General features: G+C 36.8%; 1 protein-coding gene across 1 annotated transcript; it reads right to left on the reverse strand.

Moving 5' to 3' along the window:
• Nucleotides 1-8,747: 8,747 nt before the first annotated feature.
• On the reverse strand, nucleotides 8,748-25,811 carry LOC102440720 (eukaryotic initiation factor 4A-I-like). Its single transcript, XM_014461086.1, is given in 3 exon segments — nucleotides 8,748-8,827; nucleotides 8,830-9,439; nucleotides 25,707-25,811. Coding segments are annotated over 3 exon segments (795 nt in total).
• Between the last annotated feature and the right edge of the window lie 436 nt (nucleotides 25,812-26,247).

The raw sequence follows: 26,247 nt of genomic DNA on the forward strand, positions 1-26,247 counted from the left end.
AATGCATGACAATTAATGCTTTTTTACTCATTTATATTTAAACAAATATGTCACTTTTTATTTTTTCTTAAACAAAATATTAGCAAAATAATAATATCTGCACTAATAAGAGACAAACATGCAAATTGACTGTACCTTTGATATGCCTTAAGCCATGGCCACCAGCCAATCAGAGCAAGTCTATGCAAATTGACCCAACCAAGATGGCGGCCAGCAGCCACGGAGCTGGAGCAAGCAGGAGGCTTGGTTGCTCCAGTGATGGAGGAAGCCAAGCTTCCCGCCAGCCCTGGCCGACTCTGAGCTCCACTCAAGGCTACAAAATTTAGAAGGTGGAAGGTAAATAAATCCCAGAATTAAAAAAAAAAAAAAAGGAGAGTCTGGGAGCTTCCATCGCCGGGGGGCTTGCCCAGCCTGAAAACAGCCCTCAGTCCCTCACCCAGACTGTCCAGGAACCCCAGTGGGGACCCCGAACCCTAAAGGGGGTGTGGCCATCCTGAAAACAGCCATCAGCCCCTCACGCAGGCGGGCCAAACCTCCATGGGGTGAGGGTCCCCACTTGGGGGGGCTTGACCAGCCTGCAAACAGCCATCAGCCCCTCACCCAGGCTGGCCAAGCACCCCAGTGGGGACCCCCACCCTGAAGGGAGTGTGACCAGCTGCAAACAGCCATCAGCCCCTCACCCAGGCTGGCCAAATCTCCATGGGGTGAGGGTATCCACTGGGGGGGGAGCTTGACCAGCCTGCAAACACCCATCAGCCCCTCACCCAGGTTGGCCAGGCACTCCAGCAGAACCCCCATCCTGATCCGGCACACCCTTCAGGGCAAACCAGCCGGCCCCCACCCATGCACCAGGCCTCTATCCTATATAATAAAAGGGTAATATGCAAATTGACCCTAACAGCAGAAAGACTGGGAATGACTGGTCACTATGACACACACTGACCACCAGGGGGCAGATGCTCATTGAAGGAGCTGTCCCCTGGTGGTCAGTGCGCTCCCACAGGAGAGCTCTGCTCAGCCACAAGCCAGGCTGATGGCTGCCAGAACAGCGGTGGTGGTGGGAGCCTCTCCCGCCTCCTCAGCAGCATTAAGGATGTCCTACTGCAGCTTAGGTCTGCTCCCTGCTGGTAAGTGGACATCCCCTGAGGGCTGTGGGGCTGCCAGAGGGATGCCTGACTGCCAGCTTGGGCCCAATCCCCCAGGGAGCGAGCCTAAGCCAGCAGGTGGACATCCTCTGAGGGGTCCTAGACTGCAAGAGGGCATAGGCCGGGCTGAAGGACCCTCCTGTGTGCACAAATTTTTATGCACTGGGCCTCTAGTTTTTTATATATTTGTCAACTACATGTAATATAGTAATTCAATAGAGGCAATTTGAGATTATTAAAAGAATAGCTGCATTCCTTAATAAAATATTTCTCTTTAAAAATATATGGTATTGAAATCATGTCATTATAATATTGTCAATGAATATTCTTTTGGATTTAATAAACTTTTTAACCTATTGAGTATATTGTGCCTCAAGCATTTAAAGTTATAAAAATTGTCCTTATGAATTACAGTAATATACTGCCTAGCAGAGGTTGGTGTTTGTGAATCATCCTAGGCATGTACAGTGCTCTGTGATATCAATTACCTTGATTTTAATAAACTTTACATGCCAGAGTTCATTCTCCTTGAGCACATATAAAAATATTTTCCACCACGTTTACAACTATCTTTAATATGCCAAGTATAACAATGAACAGGAATCAGTACTACCTCTAATTTCATTAATCATATTAAATCACTTCAGCAAATTATAGCTAACTAGTTCACTTAGAGAAAAATACTTGTACTATATTTGGAGCAATAGTTTTATACCTACAAGCTGTCATCTTTAACAATATTTCAAAATCAATACTAGTTAGAGAAAAGGGCCTATAACAAGTATAGTGTTACAATTTTTATTGGTTTTTCTTTGCACTATAATCAGGCCTGCAAGTAACAATTCAGGCTTCAGTCCACATTTGAGGGAAGATTTTGATATATACTCATGTCAAATGTAAGGTTGCAGTTTATATTTTTCATTTAGAAAATAAATTGCTATTTCAAAAATTGTTTTTTCTTTCCCCTAATACTTCTATTGCCTCTCTTCTACTTGAAATTAGAGTTATCTAGATATATGGAATCCATTACAATTGCTATGTTAAGTTATATAAAATTAATGGTATATTTAGATATTACAAAGTCATACAAATAATAGATAACTTTGTAGTATTTTAAATGTTATTTTATATCTAATTAATTCATTCATTTTCTATCAATAATTTTATATTTGAATTATTAGTAGTGTTTTTTTTTTATTTCTTGAGTCTTACATATGCATAACAAGCATATTTTATTACCAGTTGACATTTATACACAATTCTGCTTGGAAAAATTGTTAGCTAATATGATAATAGATTTTTTCAATCTCAACCTTGTTTAGTTTCATAAAGTATACAAAAAAACCTGTCAAAATATGAAAGTAAGAAAAATAGCATTCAGCAGATTGTGGAATAAGTGGCGAGAAACATGTTCATAGGTGCAATAAAATATTTTAGAGTAGCTTTAGTTGAAAATCTGTCAGTCCTTGGCTTTTTACTGAATTTTGTGATTAAATAGTTTAAGGTTACAATTAGAAATAAATTACATAAACCTTGAAAAGCTTATTCTATATTTTAACCATGGCTTCCAAATAAAATTGAGTAAATATGCTAAAAAGAAAAATCATGCATATGAAGTTACCTGTATTTCAGAGCATGAAATAGAAGAAAAATTCAGGCTTTTAATTGCATATATTGATTGCAAAGTGAGAAAATAATATGAAAAACCTGTGGTGTTATTAGTAAGATTTATAACTAACATCTCCTGATACAGAATTAAATTGCTTGAGAAATTAAGATAATACTAAGTTTATGTACAGGGCTATTCATATTATTTTTTACTAGAGGCCCAGCACACAATTTCATGCACGGATAGGGTCCCTAAGCCTAGCCTGCTATCAGGGCCATCTTCTGCCCACTCACCAGTCCCCAGTCCCGCCCCGCCACCAGCCACTCAGTTCCTAGTGGTTCCCCGTTTGCCATGCTGTGATCAGAGCCTGTCGGCTGGGGGAAGGGACCAAGAGTTCAGCCATTCTGCCCACTCACCAGGCCCCAGTCCCGCCCTGCCGCCAGCCACCGGGTTCCCCATGGTTCCCTGTTCGCCATGCTGTGATTGGAAGCTGCGGGCCGTGGGGAGGGATCGAGAGGTGGTCAATGCACCTCATAGCGACTGTTTGAGCGGTCGTTCCAGTCGTTATGCCATTATGGTCGCTGGGCTTTTATTATATAGGGTACTTAAGCAGAAAATACATTGGGTTTGCTGTCTGTATACTGATTACAAACTAACAGCGGAGGTGGAGGGCGCTGAAATGTTGGCCAGGATCAAAACCAAAGTGAGAATTTACTGTAACATAAAGCAAGCTATCAGTTGAGATGTAGATAAGTCATTGTTCCTATATTTCTAGAGATCCATACTACATTTCTCATACTTTCAAGTTGGTTCTCAAAACGAAGATTATTTCAGAGCTTACTTCTTGGCAATCTCATGTACATACAGCCTTTTTTTTTTTTATCTTTTAGTGCCTAAAAGAAAAATATAATGTTAGGTAGTTTTTTCTTTCCTTTAAAAAATGTATTCATTTTTCTTTGTAGATATTAGATATTTTCTACATAAAAGATATAAGATTTTTCTCTTGATGTCATGGGGATACTTAAGCATAATTTCTTCTTCTGGCCTGGAATTCTGTGGCTTCCTAGTCTGCCAACTAAGGACTCCAGCTCAGGGAAATTGTCTTCTATTAATTTAATTATTAATGTACCTCCAAAGTATTATAGTTTGAATGATAAATTAAAGAGATCATTCTATACATAGTGTCCACAAATCTCTAGCCCCATAGCTGATCTATAATCAGTACATTGTTGTCCTCACTGGAGTGCTCCAAATCGGTTCTTCAGATTCTGGCCCATTCCACAGAGGAGAAAGTCTTTTGCTGCTTTTCTCTGTTATGGCATGAACAAAGTAGTAGACTTCACTTCACCCAGCTGACTAAAAGTATACTTGGAAATTGAGAGAAAAATAAAAACAGGTTTTGTTGTTGTTTGGGGGGTAGAGTAGGAAGAAAATGTTAAAGTATTATGACATCAATTCCAGCCTTGCTGCTTTGAAGCTATAACTGGAACATGCAAGGCAGAAGCAGTGGCTCAAACTAGCAACATTTCTCACCTGAACACTGTAGTCTGATCATTCCAATTTTTAGTAACAAGAGAATGGAACAAATTATAGGTGATATTCCAACTTTCTTTTTTCCAAAGGATGGTTTTCTTTACTTTCGTTTCCTCTAACTTTCCCCTTTTCCCCTTTCCTCTCTCCTTTCAGCCTTCTTTCTTTATAAAGAGTATACAATAAATCAGAAAATCTGCAAGGCAAAAAGTTTATTCATTGCTTATAACTATAAATTCAAAAGACTATTATTTCAAAATTTTCAATTTGTAGTATTTAATTTTTTATTCATTTTTACCTTCCTCTTGACAGACTTAACTGTGTCATTAATTATCACATTTCTGACATGATTAGGAAAATGTAGGCACTGACTGAACAGCCACTTTCTGGAAACAATTTACACTAAGGAAGGAAGACCCAAATCTATGATTGTCTCCTTTTATTTCCACATCAGGAAAGTACCATGGCACTGATATATTAATATTTAACTGAAGTATAATGCAAATAAAATGTTTTAGCTACATTTCTCATGATTCTTCAACTAAATTAAACTTTTTTGCATAAATATATTTTTGTTAGGGTGTTTATAGGCCATTGGTCCCTTACTAACTTATTCATTTGTCTTGGATATAAAGTTGAAATTGGTGACTTTGATTAAACTTTTAAAATATGAGATGACAGTGTTATTGATTGCTATTTATTTCTGTGAAATAAGGAGGGCATATTGCATCTGCTTCATTTTATTTCAGAGGATGTAGAATGAATACATTTTTTTAATTTGCTTATTCAAACATGCTTCCTATTTGGCTGCTGTGCAAAAGCAAGTAAAATGCCCACTTTAAGAATTATATATAGGATTCAAAAACTTGCAGGGCATCCAACTTGCAACATGAAGTTATCCTAGACTTTTATATCCTCACTAATGCCACTAAAATGCATCTTAAGCATTTTGCAACAGAATCCTGACAAAAGTATGTGAAGTCTTTGGTTTAAAGAGAAATGCCAACACTTAATTCAGATTTTTTCTGGTTCTCATTAACCTCCCGATTGATTTACTATGACATTTATTTCTGAATTTAGATTAAGCTCTGAAAACTTGTTGCATACATAGTATTACTTCCTTATCCCAGTTCTATTGTAAGCAGCGTTTATTACAGCAATGATTCTTATGGCATTTGGACATTATTCACATTCCTTCCCATTCAGCAACGTACACACACAGTATCAATTTAACCCATTGGGGATGGATACAATTATTTTTTTACTCCATTTTTCAGTTGGTAGCCCATATCATTCTGGCACTTCCGCCCCCCCGCCCCCCCCACACACACAATCCAAATGTCCATCTTATAGGCTTATTAAAATTTTCACAAATGTTATTTGTAGGCATGATTTTCTAGGAAATATGTATTTATTAGTAAAACTGCAAGTCAAAATAACACATTCTCAAAAACATTATGGTTTGAATAACAGGAAGTTTACTCTCCCACCCCCCAATAATAATATAGGAGAAAGAGGTCCTGAGCCTTCAAGGAGCTTAAATTTCAAAAGGTTATCTGATGAGCCAAGGTTAGTGAGCTGGCAGGCTGGCTCTGATTTCAACATTTTGCTTCCCCCCCTGAGTACGAGGGAGCAGTCTTGTTATCTCATAACCAGCAGGAAGGGTGGGAGAGGATGAATTCCTGGGTATCCTTAGTGAGATCACCTAGAAGTTTCACAGGTTGCTGTAAGGGAGGATGATAAGCTCTTCTTTAGGTGGGCAACCCTGTGCCCAGGTAAACTGGGGAAATCTCTTCCTAAGACTAATGGATGGATGCTAGGGATAATTAAAATTCTTGGACCCATGTTAGGAATAGTGGATTGATTATAATTGTCATGTGGGGAAAGGTTTTTTATATCAGCAATCTTCTTCATAGACTTTTCTGGAAAGGGAATAATTACTATACTATATGTAGAAATGGATACACTTAAAATAAAGAGTAGTTGAGATTTTCCTAATACCCCATGTTGTTCTTGTTGTTATTTTATCCACTTTTGATAATGGGAATTGTATACTTCCAGATGCGCACGTGCGTGCGAACACACACACACACACACACACACACACACACACACACACAGGATCTAAAAATCATTCTGTTTCTTCCCTTTCCTCTTCCTCTAAATCAAATTCTTGAAAAATTCTTTGATAGATATTTCCCAAAGATATCCTGAATTTGTTCACTTCCTGTATTATATTCCAAATGATTTTAGCACTCATGTAGCTATTATCTCTTTTTAACGACCCCCAGTTAAGCACCAAGGTTGATATTTTTTTAAAAAATATGCCACTCTACTTCTAATAAATCTCCAATAGCTTTCTATTTTTACAATTTGAATATTACCCAAACTCTTTATTATGAACATTTTCTCAGTCACATCCCAAATTCTCCTTCAGTGGCATTTGGAATCACAATCTCACTTGCTCAATATATCCTAGTCTTGCTGGCCATCTATGTTTTGGCTGCCAAGGCAAACTTAGTCTACCCTCAGTGCCTTTATAATTGTGAATATTTCTGCCTGCATCATACTTCTCCAAGAAATGTCTTTCCATGGCGAGGCCATGCTTGTTTTTCAGAATTCAACACAACTGTCATCTCTCAGATATTATTTTCCACCTACCCATTCTATTCACATTCACGTAGTTCCTATCCCACCATTACTCCTTTATGTGCATATAGAACAAATTGCTATGTAAAACATGTTCTAGTTACTGATTTTTTCCTCCCACAGAATGTAAATTCTATGAGAGAATAAGTAATACCTAATTCTTATGATTGTGTCCCCAGGTTCATAACAGTTCCTGGAACATGTTAGGTTTTAGGTTTTCAAGACATAATATTGATTGAATAACTTGATGTATCTATTCCTTTCAGTATCTCCATTCCATGTAAATAACTCTCTAATGCTTACCAGCTTTTTCAGTATTCAGGTTTCATGTTTAATCTGGAATTTCAACAAGGTAGCAGGTAATGTGAGCCAGCAGTGACTTCAGATCCTGATATTCCCTAATTTACCTCCCTCCTCATGGAATGAAGCCTGCTTTTGGTTCCATTCACTTAGGACTTCTGAGTACCCAAGTTTATTTGAAAAACTATTTAATAAAAAGTCAATATTATTAATTTCCATCACATATGTGCAATATAAAAACATACTTAGATATAACACAAAAAAAACCAGACTAATGTTTATATTTAACATTTTCCATAGTAATTTTCCTGCATTCATTAAAAGTTCACCCAGTGTTGAATCATTAACCTGGCTACCAAAAATATTTAATTAACTCTTCTCAGTAAGTAGACATGTCTTTAATTTCCTCACTAGGGATATTTTTGCTAAGTCAATATTTCTTTCTTTCTTTTTAAAATTATATTACATTTTTAACTTGGGAAAGAGCAAATAACACATGTTCACACATTTTTAGAAATAATAGTAAGATCATTTTTTAAAATTTATTGGACTTCAATAAAAATATAGCATATCACATAAGATGCCTTTGTAATAAAATCTCCAACTCAGATTTGCTTTAACAATAAAGGAAAGTTGTTTACTTGTATAACACAGTTTCAGAAGAAAACTAACTCCAGTACTGATGTATTAGAGTTCTCACACTCTTCCCTTCAATCCTTAGAGTATGACTTCTCCCATGAGCTATTTTGGTCTCACATTATATAGACTTTAAAAAATGTCCAGACAAAGCAATATTATAACTTCCCCTTTGCTTCCTTTTTATTTATGACCATGAAATTAATTTATTAAAAATTCTCATAAGACTCTCCTGAGGTTATATTTGCCAGGAGGATTCTAATAGCTGATAAGGTAAATAGAATTTCTGTCCTATGGTTGGATTAGGTGAATCACTTATGGTCAAAGAGATCATATAAAATAAAACAAGTATTTTCTGGTATTTATATATGCAATAAAGCAGTTTAAAAATGCATATGGCATGTGAGAACAAATACAGAATATTATATTAAAATGTAGCTTTAGTATTTGGGATCTATAATACAATCATGATATCTGCATTCTAATGACTCTCAAATAAAAAGAACTGCTCTGCTATGGAGCATTTGGAGTATGAGGTGGGAGTATTTTTTTATTGTCAGAATACATTAAGGGTGACACTGGCATATTGTGGTCACATGGCATGGATGATGAATATGCTACAATGCACAGGTTCTTCTTATACAATTAGACATGTTAAAAAATTGAACAGCTCATACTCTTGCAGAAAGATACATATAAACAGACATGTCAATATCAATATAACACATAAAGATGGAGGTAGATATCTAGATTTATATATAGTCATACATATCACACTATAAATTATAAAAATGAATAATTCATTCAACTACTCCTTTTGGCAGTTTTAAACTGTACATGAGCCCTATGCTCGGGGAAAACAGCAATGTTAAGGAACATTACATGATTACATCTCGGTCCGTTTGGTCCATATCTCCATGCATGGCAGAGACAGTGAAGTCTCGGGAGTGCATCTTACAGTGAGCCAATCAACCTTTCTTCGAGTGTTGATGAAGATGACTGCCTGGGTGATGGTGAGGGTTTCATATAAGTCACACAATGTGTCCAGCTTCCACTCCTCTCTTTCCATATTGATGTAGAATTGGCAGATACCCTCCAGAGTCAACTCTTCCTTCTTGACAAGCATCCGAATGGGGTCCCTCATGAACTTCTTGGTCACCTCAAGCACACCAGAAGGCATTGTAGCTGGCAGAAATACCACCTGGGTGTTGCTGTTGAGCTTTTGGAATATGTCATACCAGTAGATCTGGTCCTTGAACGCACAGCTTAACATTTCATCAGCTTCATCCAGTACAAACATCTTCATGTATTTGGGAGATAGATATCTGCAATTAAGCATGTCAAACACACGTCCTAGGGTGCCCACGATGATATGGGGAGCTTCCATCTGCAGCTTATGCACCTCTGCACGCACATTGGTACCCTCAATGCAGCCATGGCAGGAGGCACCCATATAGTCTCCTAAAGCCATGACTACCTTATGTATCTGCTGTGCCAGTTCTCTAGTAGGTGCCAGGACCAAGGCCTGAGTAGCCTTCAGATCCAATTCAATCTGTTGCAGAATCGATATGCAAATATGTTTTCAGAAATGCCTTACTGAAAACAACCACCTCCTTCCATATGACCTATAAGACTCACAGATGCCTTTCTTTCTTACCTATTAAAAGTTCATATATAGACTTTCCAAATTCCCATTCAGTGCTTCATTAATGATGAACTATTTGTACCCACTGAACAATCTGGGCAAAATACCTGTTAATATGACTTGACCAAGCTTTAAATTTCTCTCCTTTCTACAGGGCCCAGAACTTTCAACCACCATTAGCCTGTGCCAGCATTTGAATATGGACCAACTTGTCCTTAACAGCACCTCCTGAGAATATGGTGTAAAAAATGTATTAAGAAATCCCAACTTGCCCTAACCGGTTTGGCTCAGTGTATAGAGCGTCGGCCTGCGGACTGAAAGGTCCCAGGTTCGATTCTGGTCAAGGGCATGTACCTGGGTTGCGGGCACATTCCCAGTAGGAGGTGTGAAGGAGGCAGCTGATTGATGTTTCTCTCCCATCAATGTTTCTAACACTCTATCCATCTCCACTCTCTATTCCTCTCCCTTACTCTCTGTAAAAAATCAATAAAATATATTTTAAAAAAGAAAAGAAATCCCAACTCAACACTGAAGTCAGAAATCCATGAAGGGAGGGCTCTCACATATCACTTATCACAGCAACATAGTGCAGCAAGAAGAAGAAATATTTCCTCTCTATTGGCAACAAGCTGTCCTTGCCTGCAACCAATGAGAAACTGCTACCTACCACCAACTCTCGTATTCCTCCCATGAACTTTTGTTCAAAATAATTTATCCTAACTTCTTGCTTTCTTCAATAAAAAAACATTCTTTTCCTTTATTCCTGGACTACAAGTTAACCATATTTTACCTACTCTAGTTTCCAAATGCACTAGACTTTACTGGCTGAATTACTTATCATTTTTTAAAATTTGGCATAATGATTTAAACACTGCCCCAATTACTTGCATTATATAAATGTTTAACATTTTATATGTAAAGCAACATAGAGAATCAACAAATAGTTTGGCAGAAGTGATTGGGATTAATGCTTGTCTGAAAACAAATCAAGGCAGGCCCATTGTTTATTATGTACGTAGTTCCTTCTGAGAAAAAAATGGTTAAATAATACATTTTTTAACTGATACAGACAATTTAATCTGAAAAAGTTTAGGACACACTATTCTGTGCACCAAGTAATATCAAAATTAGGGTACAGACCAGCTGGAGTGGCTCAGTGGTTGAGTGTCAACCCATGTACCAGGAGGTCATGGTTCCATTCTTGGTCAAGACACATGCCCAGGTTGCAGGCTCCATCCCCAGTGAGGGGCATTCAGGAGGCAGCTAATCAATTCTCTCCCATCACTGATATTGCTCTCTCTCTCTCTCTCTCTCTCCTCTCTCTGAAATCCAATATATTTTTAAAAAAGTATATAGGGTACATACTTGACCAGCTATCAGAGCAGAATAGAAACTCCTGCTCTGAGCCATATTCTTTTGTTAAAATTTATCATTATTATTGAAAGTATCACTGATGTCCCTTTTTCCCCCCATTAAGCCCTTCTAGCCCACACATGCCCCAACTCCAGGCCTTCACCACACTATTATCTGTGTCCATGGTTTATGCACATATGCATATAAAATCTTCGGTTAATCTCTCCCTACCCTCCCTCCTATCCCCACCGTTCCTCTGAGATTCCACAGTACATGTCAAATTCTTTCTCAGAATTTTGTTTTCCTTTCAGGTGGAAGCCTAGCTCCTTATATAACATTTGTAATGAATTGAAATTAGAAGGTCAAATATTTATTTAGGTAATTGTTGACATAGCATTATTTAGCTCTGATTTTTACTATAAAATTATATCTGGTGTTGCTGCTAGGTCACCTCACCTCTTTTCTCCTTTAATCAAATAATGTCTTCTCATAATGAGGCTGTAAATCCTTCAATTTCCGATTTTGCTAGAGTTTTCATTTTCTTTATATAAAATGTGCTGTGTCTTCAATAATATCCTGTATATTCACTAAAAATCAATGATTTAAATAATAATGTATTTTAATATAGATATAACCATTAATTGTCCTTTTAAAAATAAATGTATACCCATCCTAAGCATTAAGAAAGATCACCTACTCCATGTGAAAGTTTACAGACTGTAACAATTTATGCTAAAAACTTGAAATACCTACTTTAATAAACAATATTGAATGTGAAATCCACCAAATTTGGTCAAGTCTTGTGACTCCCAGAATGGTTTTTCCACTTCCATTCACACTAGAAAGTATGCAGTAACATATTGGTCTATTGTCCACATTCAATAAAATTGAGTGATTACAATACATACATAACATAGTTTAATATAAAAGTATTTTGATAAACAGTTTTGATTTTTAAAAAATATTTTAACCTGCCCATACTATTGTTACGAATAGGCTTCCAGCCTAGCTGGTGTGGCTCAGTGGTTGAGTGTGAGACCATGAACCAGGAGGTCATGGTTCAATTCCCAATTAGGGCACATGCCTGGGTTGTGGGCTCGATCCCCAGTGGGGGGCATTCAGGAGGCAGCTGATTGATATTTCTTTCACATCAATGTTTCTAACTCTCCCTGTCCCTCCCTCTCTCTAAAATCAAAAAAATATGTTAAAAAAATTAGGCTTCCAAAGTCCCAGTGAAATACACAATTCTTTCCCTCTCCAACAATTGGAGAATTGCAAATTGGAGGTGAAAAAGCTAAAATAAAACCTAAATGCTCTGCTATCTTTCTTCCTAAATTTAAACTCCTTAACTTTGTCACTTTTGAGCTTCAAGTTATTAGATAATGAGACAGAAAACATAAAAAAGAGCTCAGTGAACTTGACAGACCCACAGGGCACAACTAAAAAGTGTGCTGCCTTTATCCCCTCATTTTTTTTCTATCAAATTAACACTGTTCCTCTGCCTTTTTTTTTTTTGCAACTCCTGCCTGAAAGAGATAGTGTCTCTCTTTCCATTTAGCACAGTTTTCAGATCCTACTAACTTTTGTAATTTTTCTGTTCTAATTAGTTTAATTTTTAAATCATTATTCTGTTTTATATTTCTATAGAAGACCTTTAATTTTATACGATTCCTCTCTATCCCAAGATTCCTTCATAGGGATATTGAGTTGAGCTAAGTATGACATAAAGCCAACTGGTCAAAGACTATGAAAAAATATTTGTTGGATATAAAAAGGAATTAAATTTTAAGATGTAATAACTGTAAGCACTAAAATATTATATAGTGAGCAACTTATGTTATCAATTTATAACACTACAGATCACAGCCTAAACCAAGATTTAAAAATATGTTCAAAATGCTAAATGTGTCAGTGGAATCTCAAATTTTAGACCATTATATTAGAAGGTATTGATTGATGGTTAACCTCACTTCAGGCTATATACAAATAAGGCTATATACAAATAAACTAAATGAATTGAGGATCCTCAAATTATGCAGCAATATATATTTTCAATTCTAAGCCTATTTATAGTAGGAGTAAATTACAGTGACTGTGACACCAAAAAGCAAAAGTTAAAAAAATAATTGCTACTAACCATAAATAATGAAGCAATACTATGCAGATAAATATGCATAAGTGTGTGAGTCTGTGTATATATTTTCATATTTTCTCTTCCCTTTTTGGGGGATAGGGGATGACAAAATAGGAATGATTTTCTTTTCTTTACTATTCTGACACTCCCTAAAAGTTCACCATATGCCTAATGATGTGATTATTTAATAAGTGTACCCTCAGTGCATTAAACACTGGCTAAATGTAATTTAACAAAATATCTTTAAGAGAAAATACTTTCATTTAATTGTCATGATTTTTTAGTCATTTGTTTTATTCTAGAAAGAGTAAATTAAAACCTATAATGATTGGAGAAATAATAAAAATTAAGTGTATATGTGTGGCCATAATGTATACGTTCAGAGAATACCATATTTTTCCATGTATAAGACGCCCCTGCTTTTCCAACCCAAAATTAAGAAATCAATATTTTAAACATAAAACAGAACACATTTTTATTTAGTAATTACTGCAGGTAATGTTTACATACCAGTACTATGATATTATGCAGCATATCACTTTATTCAGCCTCTGTTGCATCACTGCTCTCTTCTTCATCACTATTAGTTCCAGACATATCAATTTCTTCAACTCCTATTGTATCACTGCTGTCTTCTGAGTCACTGTCTATATATGTGAGATCATCCTCATAAAGTGGTGGCATTTTCTGAGCCAACTTTGTTCCTGTTCTCATGGCCAACCCTTCTCTCCTCATGAAATTGAAGTATTATTTTGCCTTTCCTGTAAAATCAACAATGTTCATTTCGCTTGCAAACATTCTTGCCTGACATTAAATAAACTTTGTTGACACACATAAACCCCTCTGAAACGGCTCCATTGTCCAAGTCTTAAGCCTCTGCTCCAAGTTTGCCCATTTTGCTGCTTTTCCTCTTAAGGCCTTCTTCTTTTTTGGCATCTTAAGGAGTTGTTCTTCCTGTTTTCTCTACTGTCTGATCATACACTCAGTGGGAGGAGGTCCAAATTGTCTCTCTGCAGCTCTATTTCTTGCTCTTTTGCATAGCTGATTACATTCAGTTTGAATTTTGCAGAGTAAGACAATCGCTTACAGGTATTTATCTTTTTATTTTTTGACACCTTTATGGTCTCAGAACGCTCCAGTCCCTGTGACATCTGCGCATTCTCCACCTCGACCTCCAATTACGGCATCAGCTGACATCAGTAACAATAAGACTTGTGGTTGGAGGAAGCCTGTTTGACAAGGTATGGGCAGCTATGCACCATGCAGCTCCCTCCTCGGCTAACTTCCCTGTATAAGACACCCCTCGATTTTCAGTCTAACAATTTTAGAAAAAAATAGTTTCTTATACACAGAAAAATATGGCAAATGATGAAAATAATAGAAGACAGAAAACACATTTAATTTGTTAGTAAGGATCATTAAGAAAATTTGAAATTAATATATACTTATATCACCAATAAGTCTATTGGTGAAATAGCTACATATAACTGATTTCACTATTTTCTTTTTCCTTATAATAAAATTGATATGTGATATCATATTCACTATAATGGAATATAGATATATTGATAGATAAATGATATAGATAGATAAATTAATCACTACTTATTACTTCAGTGCCTTCCTTATATTAAAATATTAAGAGTAAAATCCAATTTAAATTTATAATTTATGAACAAAATATTTGCCAAAAATGGCAAATAATTCAAACAAATCTATATTTTTTAAAGAACCAGTCTACCTTTGGTTGATACTTGCAAATGCACATTTACATGTCATCAGAGTAATGCATATTTCTTTGTTCCCCAAATAAAAATTTTACTGACCTATTTGATGTACTTTAAAAAAATAATAATTAATCAATTGAATATTTACTATAGACAAGTAAAATCCTAAAATATATTATTTCTAATCTAGATGTAAAGATAATTGGTTCATTATTTTTTAACACAAAAGGCAAATATCCCTGACCTAGTTATAATACTAGTTTCTTTGATATGCTAGTAAAATTCTTGAACCAATACTTATCTAAAAATTGATGATTGATGATGAAATTAATGTAATTTTTTAAAAATTTACAGTGTGTTATTCTACCCAAGACACTGATATATAATTTGGTTTAAAGACTCTTATACTATTACCTATTATTTGATGGAAAATAAAAAGATCATGTGCAGAGGAGAATGGAATAGAAAGGGAGAACAAATGTTTAGACAATCACATGTAAGATGTATTTGGAATTGATCTTGCTACACTTCACTCACTTAATCTAGTGCTCATAAATGGGGTGATTTTTCTAAGCTCCCTAGCTCCAAAAGTCATTTAGTTGACAAGCTTTGACATTTTTTGTGTTCTCTGTTTATTGATTTCCAATGAAATTCCCATCTAAATTGATGAATGTGTACCTACCCTAAGAAAAAATGTTCTTCGTTCTTCTTCCCCCTCCAAAGTGAATCTAATAATAAAAATTTTTCTTCAAAAACATAAGTCAAGGCACAAGAGGAATAAATATTCTTTAAAATTAGATAAAGTTGATAATATAAATGAAGTAAGCAAATAGATCGTGGATGATTGAAACAGGAGCAACCCAGCAACTAGAACTTATTACATATTCATTGCAAATTTTTATCTCATAAATTTACATTTCACATAGGTATCTGAGAAGATTTTCATCTATATTTACTAATTAGACATGTATACTTTTTTTGAAAATGTCTTCCAAATCCAGAAATGATTGCACAAATTGAAAAAGAAAATCTTTCAAGTAAATAGCTTTAGAGGATTAACATGAAAAATTGAACATTTTTAACCCAAGAAACTCCTACAATTCAAACCTGCTTCATGAGTATAAAATGATTGGAAATATTTTGCATAGACTTATGAGTTATGACCTTTTCAAAATCATGTAATAAGGGCAGAGAGCAAAAGAGATTGAAAGATAAAAGCAGTAACAGAAAGCCCAAAAGGGTCCATCAAGTCATGGAGCATTTAGTTGGTCAGGAAATAAAGAACATATAAGGCTTTCCATAAATATAATTGAGTATAAATAACCGAGAGAATATTTCATTAACATTTACTTTTCTGAGATTTTCTGACAAAAGCTGAGACAGAAATAGCTTTCTTGTAAAAACATATCAAAATAATTTGCATAGTAAACAGCACTCCTCCAAAATCATTTTCTTAGAAATATTTTATTTGAACCTCTGTATGTCTGCATAATAAAAATGTAATTCAAAAATAAAATCTTACTAGTATAAACATTTGTCTAGGCAATTTGGAATCATGGAAAGTTTGAAGAATGTAGATTCAAATATATGTTAATTTTTATTAAACCTTCTGCATGAGACCTATGCAGTTGTACAAGGCTCCATGCTCTGAAGAGTCCTGCTCTTGGTTTAATGCTCTGCTGTCACATTTTTGAAATTCTTAATAGATTTATCTTTGAACTTTTGTGCTGTAAGTCCAATAGGACAACGGAGCACATGTGAGAGCAAAGGAGATATAGGCATTGTGTGTCTATAGCTGTTCCTTGCTGTCCCATTCACATACAGCATATCCAATGTCCCAATAACACAAAATGACAGTAGACTCATGCTGCATGTGGATTTTGATAAGACTCAAAGCAAATGTAAAAGAAGCTTGTTACAATTGATTACTGATTAAGTGGGGGCACTGACAGTCTTGAAAGGCTGCACTTACAAATTGAACAAGAACATGCTTCAAATACAAAAATAGAAATGAAAATCATTGAACTTTTAAAAAAACATGAACACTCAAGAAACCTTATCATATCATCTATAATTATATTACTTCCTATATTAGCCAACAACTTACACTGAAGTAAAAGGAAATAAAAAACCCCATGTTTTCTTTTCAATCAACCCTTCCTTATCCATCAGCTACACAGATATAAAGAGTTATGATAGAATGTACACATGTCTAAAATCATGAGTTAGTTTTTAATTGTTTCTTCATTCTGTTAAGAAAAAAATGCATATGCATGCATACAGCATACAAAATCAAATCATGAGGTGATATTTCATTGTGGTTTTTATTTGCATTTCTCTGATGATTAGTGATGTTGAGCATCATTACATGTCTATTGGCCATCTGTATGTCCTCTTTGGAGAAGTGTCTATTGAAGTTCTTTACCTATTTTTTTTAAACTAGATTGCTTGTTTTATTGCTGTTGAGTTTTATAAGTTCTTTATATAGTTTGGATATTAACTCCTTCTCAGATACATCAGGGAATATGTTCTCCCATTCAGTGGGTTGTATTTTAATTTTGTTGATGGTTTCCTTTGCTGTGCAAAATCATTTTAGTTTGATGGAGTCCCATTTGTTTATTTTTTTTCTTTTGTTTCACTGGCCAGAAGAGATATATCAGAAAAGTTTTGCTATGAGAAATGTCTGAGATTTCACTGTCTATGTTTTCTTCTAGGATCTTTATGGTTTCAAATCTAACAGTTAAGTCTCTAATCAATTTTGAGTTTCTTCTTGTAAATATCTGTCTAATTTTCCCAACACGCAATAGAATCTTTTTAGCTCATTGTATGTTTTTGCCTCCTTTGTCAAATACTAATTGACCATAAGGGCATGGGTTTATTTCTGGGCTCTCTATTGTGTTCCATCTATGTATATAAAAGCCTAAGCAACCATTGCAACAAAATGGACGACTGAACAAGCTGCATGGGGCAACCAGGCCAGCAGGGGGGTTAGTGAGGGGCAACCAAAAGACTGACAGCAGGCTGCATGGGGCAACCAGGCCAACAGGGGGGTTAGTGAGGGGTGACCAAATGACCTAGCAGCAGGCTGTGTGGGGCGCCCAAGCTGGCGGCGGGGGTGGGGGGGCGTTAGGGGCGACCAGGCCAGTGGGGGGGGGCAGTAAGAGGCAACCAAGCCGGCGGGTGGGGCAGTTAGGGGCCACCAGACCGGCAGGGGGGGCAGTTGGGGGTGACCAGGCCAGCAGGTGGGGGCAGTTAGGGGCGATCAGGCAGGTAAGCAGTTGATCAGTTATGAGCCAGTGATCCCAGATTCTGACAGGGATGTCTGACTGCCGATTTAGGCCCGATCCCCAGTCGGACATCCCCCGAGGGGTCCCGGATTGGAGAGTGTGCAGGCTGGGCTGAGGGGACCCCCCCATGCACAAATTTAATGTACCGGGCCTCTAGTTGTTCTATAAGTCTGTTTCTATGCCAGTACCATGCTGTTTTAATTACTATGACCTTATAGTATAGTTTGATATCAGGCAGCACAATTCTTCCAACTTTGTTCTTCTTTCTCGAGAACACTGCTGCTTAAACAAAATTAGACAGTCAGAGAAAGATAAATATCACATGATCTCACTCATTTGTGGAATATAGTGAACAACATAAATTGATGAAAAAAAAAAATAGAACCAGAGTAATAGAAGCATCAAATAGACTGTCCAAACTATGAGGGAAGATGGGGGTTGGGGGTGTGTGAGTGGATAAGAGATCAATCAAAGGACTTGTATGCATGCATATGAGCATAACCAATGTGCAGGGAGGGGAGGAGGACATGTGCTCAGGTGGTGGGGAAGAAGTCAATTGGGGAAAAAGGAGACTTATGTAATACTTTAAACAATAAAGGATTTAAATTTTTAAAAAAGAATACTGCTGCTATTTGGGATCTTTTCTGGTTCCATATAAATTTTTGGAATATTTATTATAGCTCCATGAAATATGCCATTGGTATCATGATAGGAATTTTGTTGAATCTCTAGGATGCTTTGGGTAGTATGGACATTTTACTTCTTCCTATCCATGCTTCCACTTATTTGTATCTTCTTTGATTACTTTCTCCAGTGTCTTATACTTTTCCAAGTACAGGTCTTTTACATCCCTGATTAAATTTATTCCTAAGCATTTTATTCTTTTTGAAGTAATTGTGAATGGGATTGTCTTTTTAGTTTCCCTTTCAGATATTTCACTATTGGTGTATAAAAATGTAACTGATTTCTGGATATTTATTTTGAATCCTGCTACTACCTTCATTTACCAGTTCTAGTGGGTTTTTTTTTTTTTATGGAATCTTTATGGTTCTCCATATACATATACAATATCATGTCATCTGCAAACAATGATTTACTTCTTCTTTTTCCAATTTGTGTGCTTTTTTCTTCTTGTCTGATTGCTGTGGCTAGGACTTCTAGTACTATGTTGAATAAGAGTAATGAAAGTGGACACCTGTCTAAACGGCTATCATTAAGAAGTCAACAAACAAGTGTTCGTGAGGAAGTAGATAAAAAGGAACCCTTGTGCACTGTTGGTGGGGATACATATTGATGTAGCCATTGTGGAAAGCAGTATGGAGTTACCTCAAAACATTAACAATGAAACCGCCTTATGATCCAGCAATTAAACTTCTGGGAATTTATCTGATTAAATCTGAAACACTAACTCAAAAGAATATACATAGCTGCACCTATATGTTCATTGCAGCATTATTTACAATAGCCAAGATTTGGAAACAGTCCAAGTGGACATCAGTAGATGAGTGGATAAAGCAGTTATGCTACATTTACACAACGGAATATTAAAAAGAAGAAAATTTTATCCTTTGCAACAGCATGGATGGACCCAGAGAACATTATGTTAAGTTAAATAAGCCAGTCAGAGAAAGATAAGTACCATATGATTTTACTCATATGTCGAATCTACGAACAAACTGAACTAACAAGCAAAATAGGAACAGACTCACAGATACAGAGCAGGAAGACAGCTCTGGGAGTAGAATATTGGAGAGGGTGAAGGAATTGAGCAAGAAAGAGAAAGAACTCATGGACATAGTGTGGCGACTGCAGAGGGGAGGAGGTAGTTGGAGGTAGAAGATAGTATATGAGGGATACATTATAATGAAAAAGAATCGTATATAATAAAGAGCTAATATGCATATGGTTGTCATGCCCTCACACTGTCACGCCGTAACAGCTCAGACACTCAACACTGGGGAGAGAGGTATGGGGACCAGCCAGACACAAATGAGCCTGCGAAAGAGGAATGGGGACTAGCCAGACACAAATTAGCTCACAAAATAGAAATGGGGACCAGCCAGGCTGTGGCCCAGGAGAGGGACAAGCCACCTGCCCTGTGGTCCTGGGCGCCAGTGGCTGGGGCTGCACCTGCGGTCCAGTCCAGGAGAAGTACAATACACACGCCCCATGGTCCCTACAGTCCCAGGTACCAGTGGCTGCACCTGCGGCCCCAGGCAAAGCCACCTGCCCACGGTCCCCTGTGGCCGCGGCTGGCCCAGGGGGAAACCGGCTTGGGTCCTGGGTGACTGCAGCTGGTCAGAGGGAGGGAAGCCCAGGTCCTGGGTGTAGGATGAGTCAGAGGCGGTTGGGGCAATCAGGCCAGCAGGGGGACAGTTAGAGGTGATCAGGCTGGTAGGAGAGCAGTTAGGGGTGATCAGGCAAGCAGGCAGAGGTGGTTAGGGGTGATCAGGCAGGCAGGCAGGCAGGCAAGTGGTTAGGGGTGATCAGGCAGGCAGGCAGGCAGGCCGGCAGGTAGGCCCCCAAGGGGTCCCGGATTGGAGAAGGTGCAGGCTGGGCTGCGGGACGCCCCCCTCCACACACACACGAATTTCGTGCACCAGGCCTCTAGTTATAAAATAAAGAGGGGAAAAAATGTGTAATTTTGGTGATTTCATCCAGTTATAAAATAAAAAGAGGAAAAAATGTGTAATTTTGGTGATTTCATCCATAACTTAGTTGTTCTTATATTTGGAATTTAAGCTGATATTGCACTTCACAAAAATGATTCCTAAAATTCATTCTAAATTATTTGAAATTGTAATGATTCTTTAATTAAAATATTTGACAACAAATAAAACTCACTATGTTCATTTGTGAGAGATATGAAAAAAGAAAAACACTTTGAATTATAGTCCTTTTAACAGTATTTCTTTTTATTATTTTTTAAAAAATATATTTTATTGATTTTTTACAGAGAGGAAGGGAGAGAGATAGAGAGTTAGAAACATCAATGAGAGAGAAATATCGATTAGCCGCCTCCTGCACACTCCCCACTGGGGATGTGCCCGCAACCAAGGTACATGCCCTTGACTGGAATTGAACCTGGGACCCTTCAGTCCACAGGCCAACGCTCTATCCACTGAGCCAAACTGGTTAGGACATCTTTTTCTTATTTTTGATCAAGGGGTACAGCATCTTCATTTTGCACTGGGCCCTGGGAATTATTTAACCAGCACTTATGACTTGGGTCAAGTAGGAATCCCACATGCTTGAACTAAGACAGATTCTTTCTTGGCTTCCATGTTTTCTTTGACTGAATTAAGAGAGGTCCTAGTTGCTACTAATGGGGAAAAAGCTAAGAGTTAACTAGACTCCACATATCCAGTAGGGTGTTTTATAAACCCCATAATGTCCCCATCTCGAATGACCACCACTTCTCTCTCCCTACCTCGAACTAACAGATTCCTCAGCACTATCTGTCTTGTGTATATTAGTAGTAATTGCTTTTGGTCATAATCCATGTTTAAAACTATTTCAGGGCCCCTTTCTAATCCTCTAGATCAGTGGTTCTCAACCTTCTGGCCCTTTAAATACAGTTCCTCATGTTGTGACCCAACCATAAAATTATTTTCATTGCTACTTCATAACTGTAATGTGGCTACTGTTATGAAGCATAATTTAAATATCTGATATGCAGGATGGTCTTGGGCGACCCCTGTGAAAGGGTCGTTTGACCGCTAAAGGGGTCTCGACCCACAGGTTGAGAACCGCTCCTCTAGATTCTAATTCCTATAATAGTCTATACAATCTCATATCTAATCCCACCTCTTTCTTTCCTTAACTATTTAACCATGACTTAACTACTGAAACTGCACACTGGAATTTATATCCAGTTACTGAAAAATTCTCTTCTTTCTCAAATTTGTCTCTCAACATCCCTTTCACCATATTGTCCTGAAAATTGTATCTTTTAAGTAGACACTGCTTTCCATTAATTCCTCTAAGTGGTGGCTTTTGTTTCCATAACCCTTTGTACCAATAGAACTGTAAATAAGATAGTTTATCTTAGACCTTTCTCTTGTTTTATTCCCTACTGACCCAACATATAATTAGACTTGACCTATTACTGCACCTCCCCTTTCAGTAATCTATAGATGTCACTCCTGACTATTTTTGGAAGATTTTAGTTCACTTTCCCGTTCTCAAAACACCACTCCTGCCCTAATTGTTGGTGATTTTATACATGCTGTCAATAAGTCTCCTGGCTAATAAGCTTGTTCTCTGTCCACTATGGTCACTCATCTTCCCCATGGCCATATGCCAGGCATTGTCATTACAAGTAATTTAAATCCCTATGCAATATTCAGTTAAAGTATCTCACTCTAAAGCCATTGCCTATTATCTTTCAAGCTCATTCATTCTAGAAATACTTTAAATATTCCTTAGTCTCCACCAGGATCTATGATCTTTGACTCTATCTTTTCCATCATATCTATCTCTTTAATCAGCCTAAATTCCATACATAATTGTTATTTACTACCTCACATAATTCTTGGACACCCTTGCTTCAAGTTTACATGTCATAGAGACATTAATTTATTTTATCTCAATTCAATGAATATATACAATCAAATAATTTCAATACAATTTTGTTGTGTTTCAGAAACACAAATTTAGCCCTAGCTGGGTTTGGCTCACTGGATAGAGCGTCGGCCTGGGGACTGAAGGGTCCCAGGTTCGATTCTGGTCAAGGGCATGTACCTTGGTTGAAGGCACATCCCCAGTAGGGGGTGTGCAGGAGGCAGCTGATCAATGCTTCTCTCTCATCGATGTTTCTAACTCTCTATCCCTCTCCCTTCTTCTCTGTAAAAAATCAATAAAATTATTTTTTTTTAAAAAGAAACACAAATTTATATTTAATACTTTTAAAAAGTTGTAAGGAAAATAAAAAGTTATGTAAAGAGTAAACATTCACAAGCCTAAGGCCATGATCCCCTTAGCAGCTCTTTCCACTCAGAGCAGCAAGAAAGCACACAGGCTGTTCATTCTCTTCCACGGCTCTTGTACAGATCGGAGCAGCTGCTGCTGTGACAGGCTGTCTGTCTTGTCATTTCTGTATATATTCATTTTTACAGCTGCAAACAGAACCTATTCTTATGAGAATTTGCATAGAAATTCATCTTAATAAAGAAGGTCTCAAATATTTGTTAATCCATATACTGATACAAAGCTTTGTTTTTGAAAATTACATTGTGTAGTGATCACATGCAGTACAAGTGAAGAAACTTACAAGATATAAAATATTTATAAAAAATAAAAAGTGTTCTCAAGAAAAACATAATACTTTAAAAAATATTAGCCCTAGCCAGTTGGCTCAGTGGACAAAACGTTGGCCTGAGGACTGAAGGGTCCCGGGTTTGATTCTGGTCAAGGGCACTTATCTCGGTTGCAGACTTGATCCCTAGCCCCGGTCAGGGTGTGTGCAGGAGGCAACTAATCAATGTGTCTCTCTCACATTGATGTTTCTCTGTTTCTGTCTCTCCCTCCCCCTTCTACTCTCTCCAAAAATCAATAGAAAAGTATCCTCAGGTGAGGATTAACAACAACAAAAAAAGTTATTATATTAAATGTACATTATATGTTAAATATATTGTTATTAGAAAGGACCATTAAAAATCTAACTTACCTCATTGAAAGAACATGGTAAAGGGCACAGGTAGATAATGAATTAAAAATATTAATTATTATTAAAAATTTTGAAGACAGTAACTATATTAAGATGTTCTAACTCTCATTTAAAAAACTATTTCCACGAGAGGTATAAATCCTTGTGATATACTATTAAGCATCTTGATTACAGGTAGAATTCAGTAAATTATTAGACAATGATCCAGCAGTGCTGTGATGTGAGCACAAATCAGTCAAAAATATGTAACTGACAGAAGTCATCGACATTTTAAATTATTTCTTAAAAGAAAAGAAAAGAAAAAGAAAAGAAATCACAGGAAAAGTGCTTGTAAAGGCAAAATTCTGCTGTGACAGAAAATGTTACTTGAATGCATTCTGGTCTGAAAACTGCATCTTCATTTGCAGAGTTCAGTATGCTGGGAGTAGTTCAATCTAATCAAGAGTGCTAAATTTCAAGTCAGCAGACATAGATGCTACCGTGAAGTTTGGCCTAAAAATATCTAACTGCAAAAATTATATAATACTAGAGGCCCGTTGTACGAAGAGATTCATGCAATAGGCCTTCCCTTCCCCTGGCTGCCAGCACTGGTTTTCCTCCAGCACCCGGGACCCAGGCCTTCGTGGCTCTGGCCAGAGCCTTCAGTCTTCGCTCCGCCGCTTCGCCCCTATGTATGCAAATTAACCACCATCTTTGTTGGGTTAATTTGCATACTCTCCTGATTGGCTTGTGAGCATAGCGGAGGGATGGTTAATTTACATGTTTGTCTATTATTAGGTAAGATTATCACATTTTTAAGTCATTTTGAAAATAAATAGTATGTTTTTAATGGTGGAATTTGTTCTTTATTAAGCAGAAAAAATCTGGTGTCATTAAACCCTTTACTTTAATAAGAAGAAACTATACATTAGGTAATACAATCAGTTGGATGAGGGCTGGAAGTAAATGGGGCAAGATAGGAAAGACAGAATTTAAGTTTTATCAATCAGAGCCTAGAGTACTCTCTATTTTATATCATTCTTTACTCTTACCTTCTGTAATGTAAAAAGTAATCTCTATAATTTAAAAATCAAAGAGTATCTCCAGATGAGAGAGTGCTGGGGGTGACTGAAAATTGTGAAAGGGATTAAGAAATATAAATTGCATTTATAAATATAGTCACTGAGATGTATAGTATAACATAGGAAATATAAATAGTTTTGTAATATTTATGTATGGTTTCAGATTGGTACTGGTCTTATTGGGATGATCATTTTGTGAGGTATATAAATGTTTAATCAATATGTTGTACACCTGAAATTAATATAATATTGCATGTTAACTGTAATTGGAAAATAAATTAATTGTAAAAACAAAAATTAAAAAATTGGGAAGTTATAAAATTAAAAATAAAAAAAGCAAGGATTATAAAGATGAACTGTAACCTATGAAATTCATTACATAAAAAGACATACAAATTAAATCCCAAATGGATTTAATTTTATATTCATTAAAATTATTTAATTTGCCAAAAATCTGAGACCATGAGTAATGATGAAATATGATGATCAGCTATGGTATATAAAACAATAGCGCAGATTTGAAAAATAATGTATTTTTTAAAATATCTCAACACAGTCAGACTAACGAGGATGAGTTGTACTAGTAATGAAGAAAACAAAGATATGTATTCCATATCTAAAACCATCCTTGAAAAGTTAAAACACTGTGGGAGAGACCAATAAGTATATAAAATAAATTTACTAATAAAAAAATTAAATACTCATAAAGTACATAGTACCAAGCAATGTATAATGACTAACAATAGACTTACTATGTAATTCTCCACTCCCTTGAATTCTAGGTAATATCTAATGTCTTTCTCAGAAATATTTTATTACAAGAGGCCCAGTGCTGCTGGCTGCCAACTGGGGTCTCCCTTCCCCTGGCTGGCTGTTGCCGCCGCCAGCCGGGGCCTCCTGTTCCCCGGATGCCGGCTGGGACCTCCCTTCGCAGCCACCTTGGCCTGCTGCTACCTGCTTACCTGCTCCACCATCCTGCTGCAGTCCCACTCACATTGGGGCCCATTGGGGCTGGCAGCACCTCCACTTCCGCCTGCTGTCAGCGCCGCATCACAAACACCTACCATGTTCCGCACCGTCCCCTGGTGGTCAGTGCACATCTAACTCCCCATTGGTCGAACTCCCGCCCATGGGGACAATTTGCATATTAGCCTTTTATTATATAGGATAGCTTGAATTGTAGTATACCAAGAAGATGTTATGTAAAGATATATGTTTAATTGGGATTATAATTAGGTTGGTGGTACTGGGAATTATTACATCAGCCTACGATGACACAATAAGTGCATGCCTAGTATGCAATACATTTAGATACTGTCAAGATGTTTGATGGTATTGCAGTGCATGACTCCATTGTCCTGCAAAATCTGTTGTCATATAAGGTCTTTTTTTTTTTAAGCCAGTCAAGTTTAAAAGGTCTTAAACTCACTTCAAGCGTCTCATTTTAAACAATATGATTATATAAGGGAGATAATAACTACTATTAATATTTTCTGCACTTAA

Source organism: Myotis lucifugus, unplaced genomic scaffold (assembly GCF_000147115.1).
Source record: "Myotis lucifugus unplaced genomic scaffold, Myoluc2.0 scaffold_149, whole genome shotgun sequence".
Taxonomy (NCBI): domain Eukaryota; kingdom Metazoa; phylum Chordata; class Mammalia; order Chiroptera; family Vespertilionidae; genus Myotis; species Myotis lucifugus.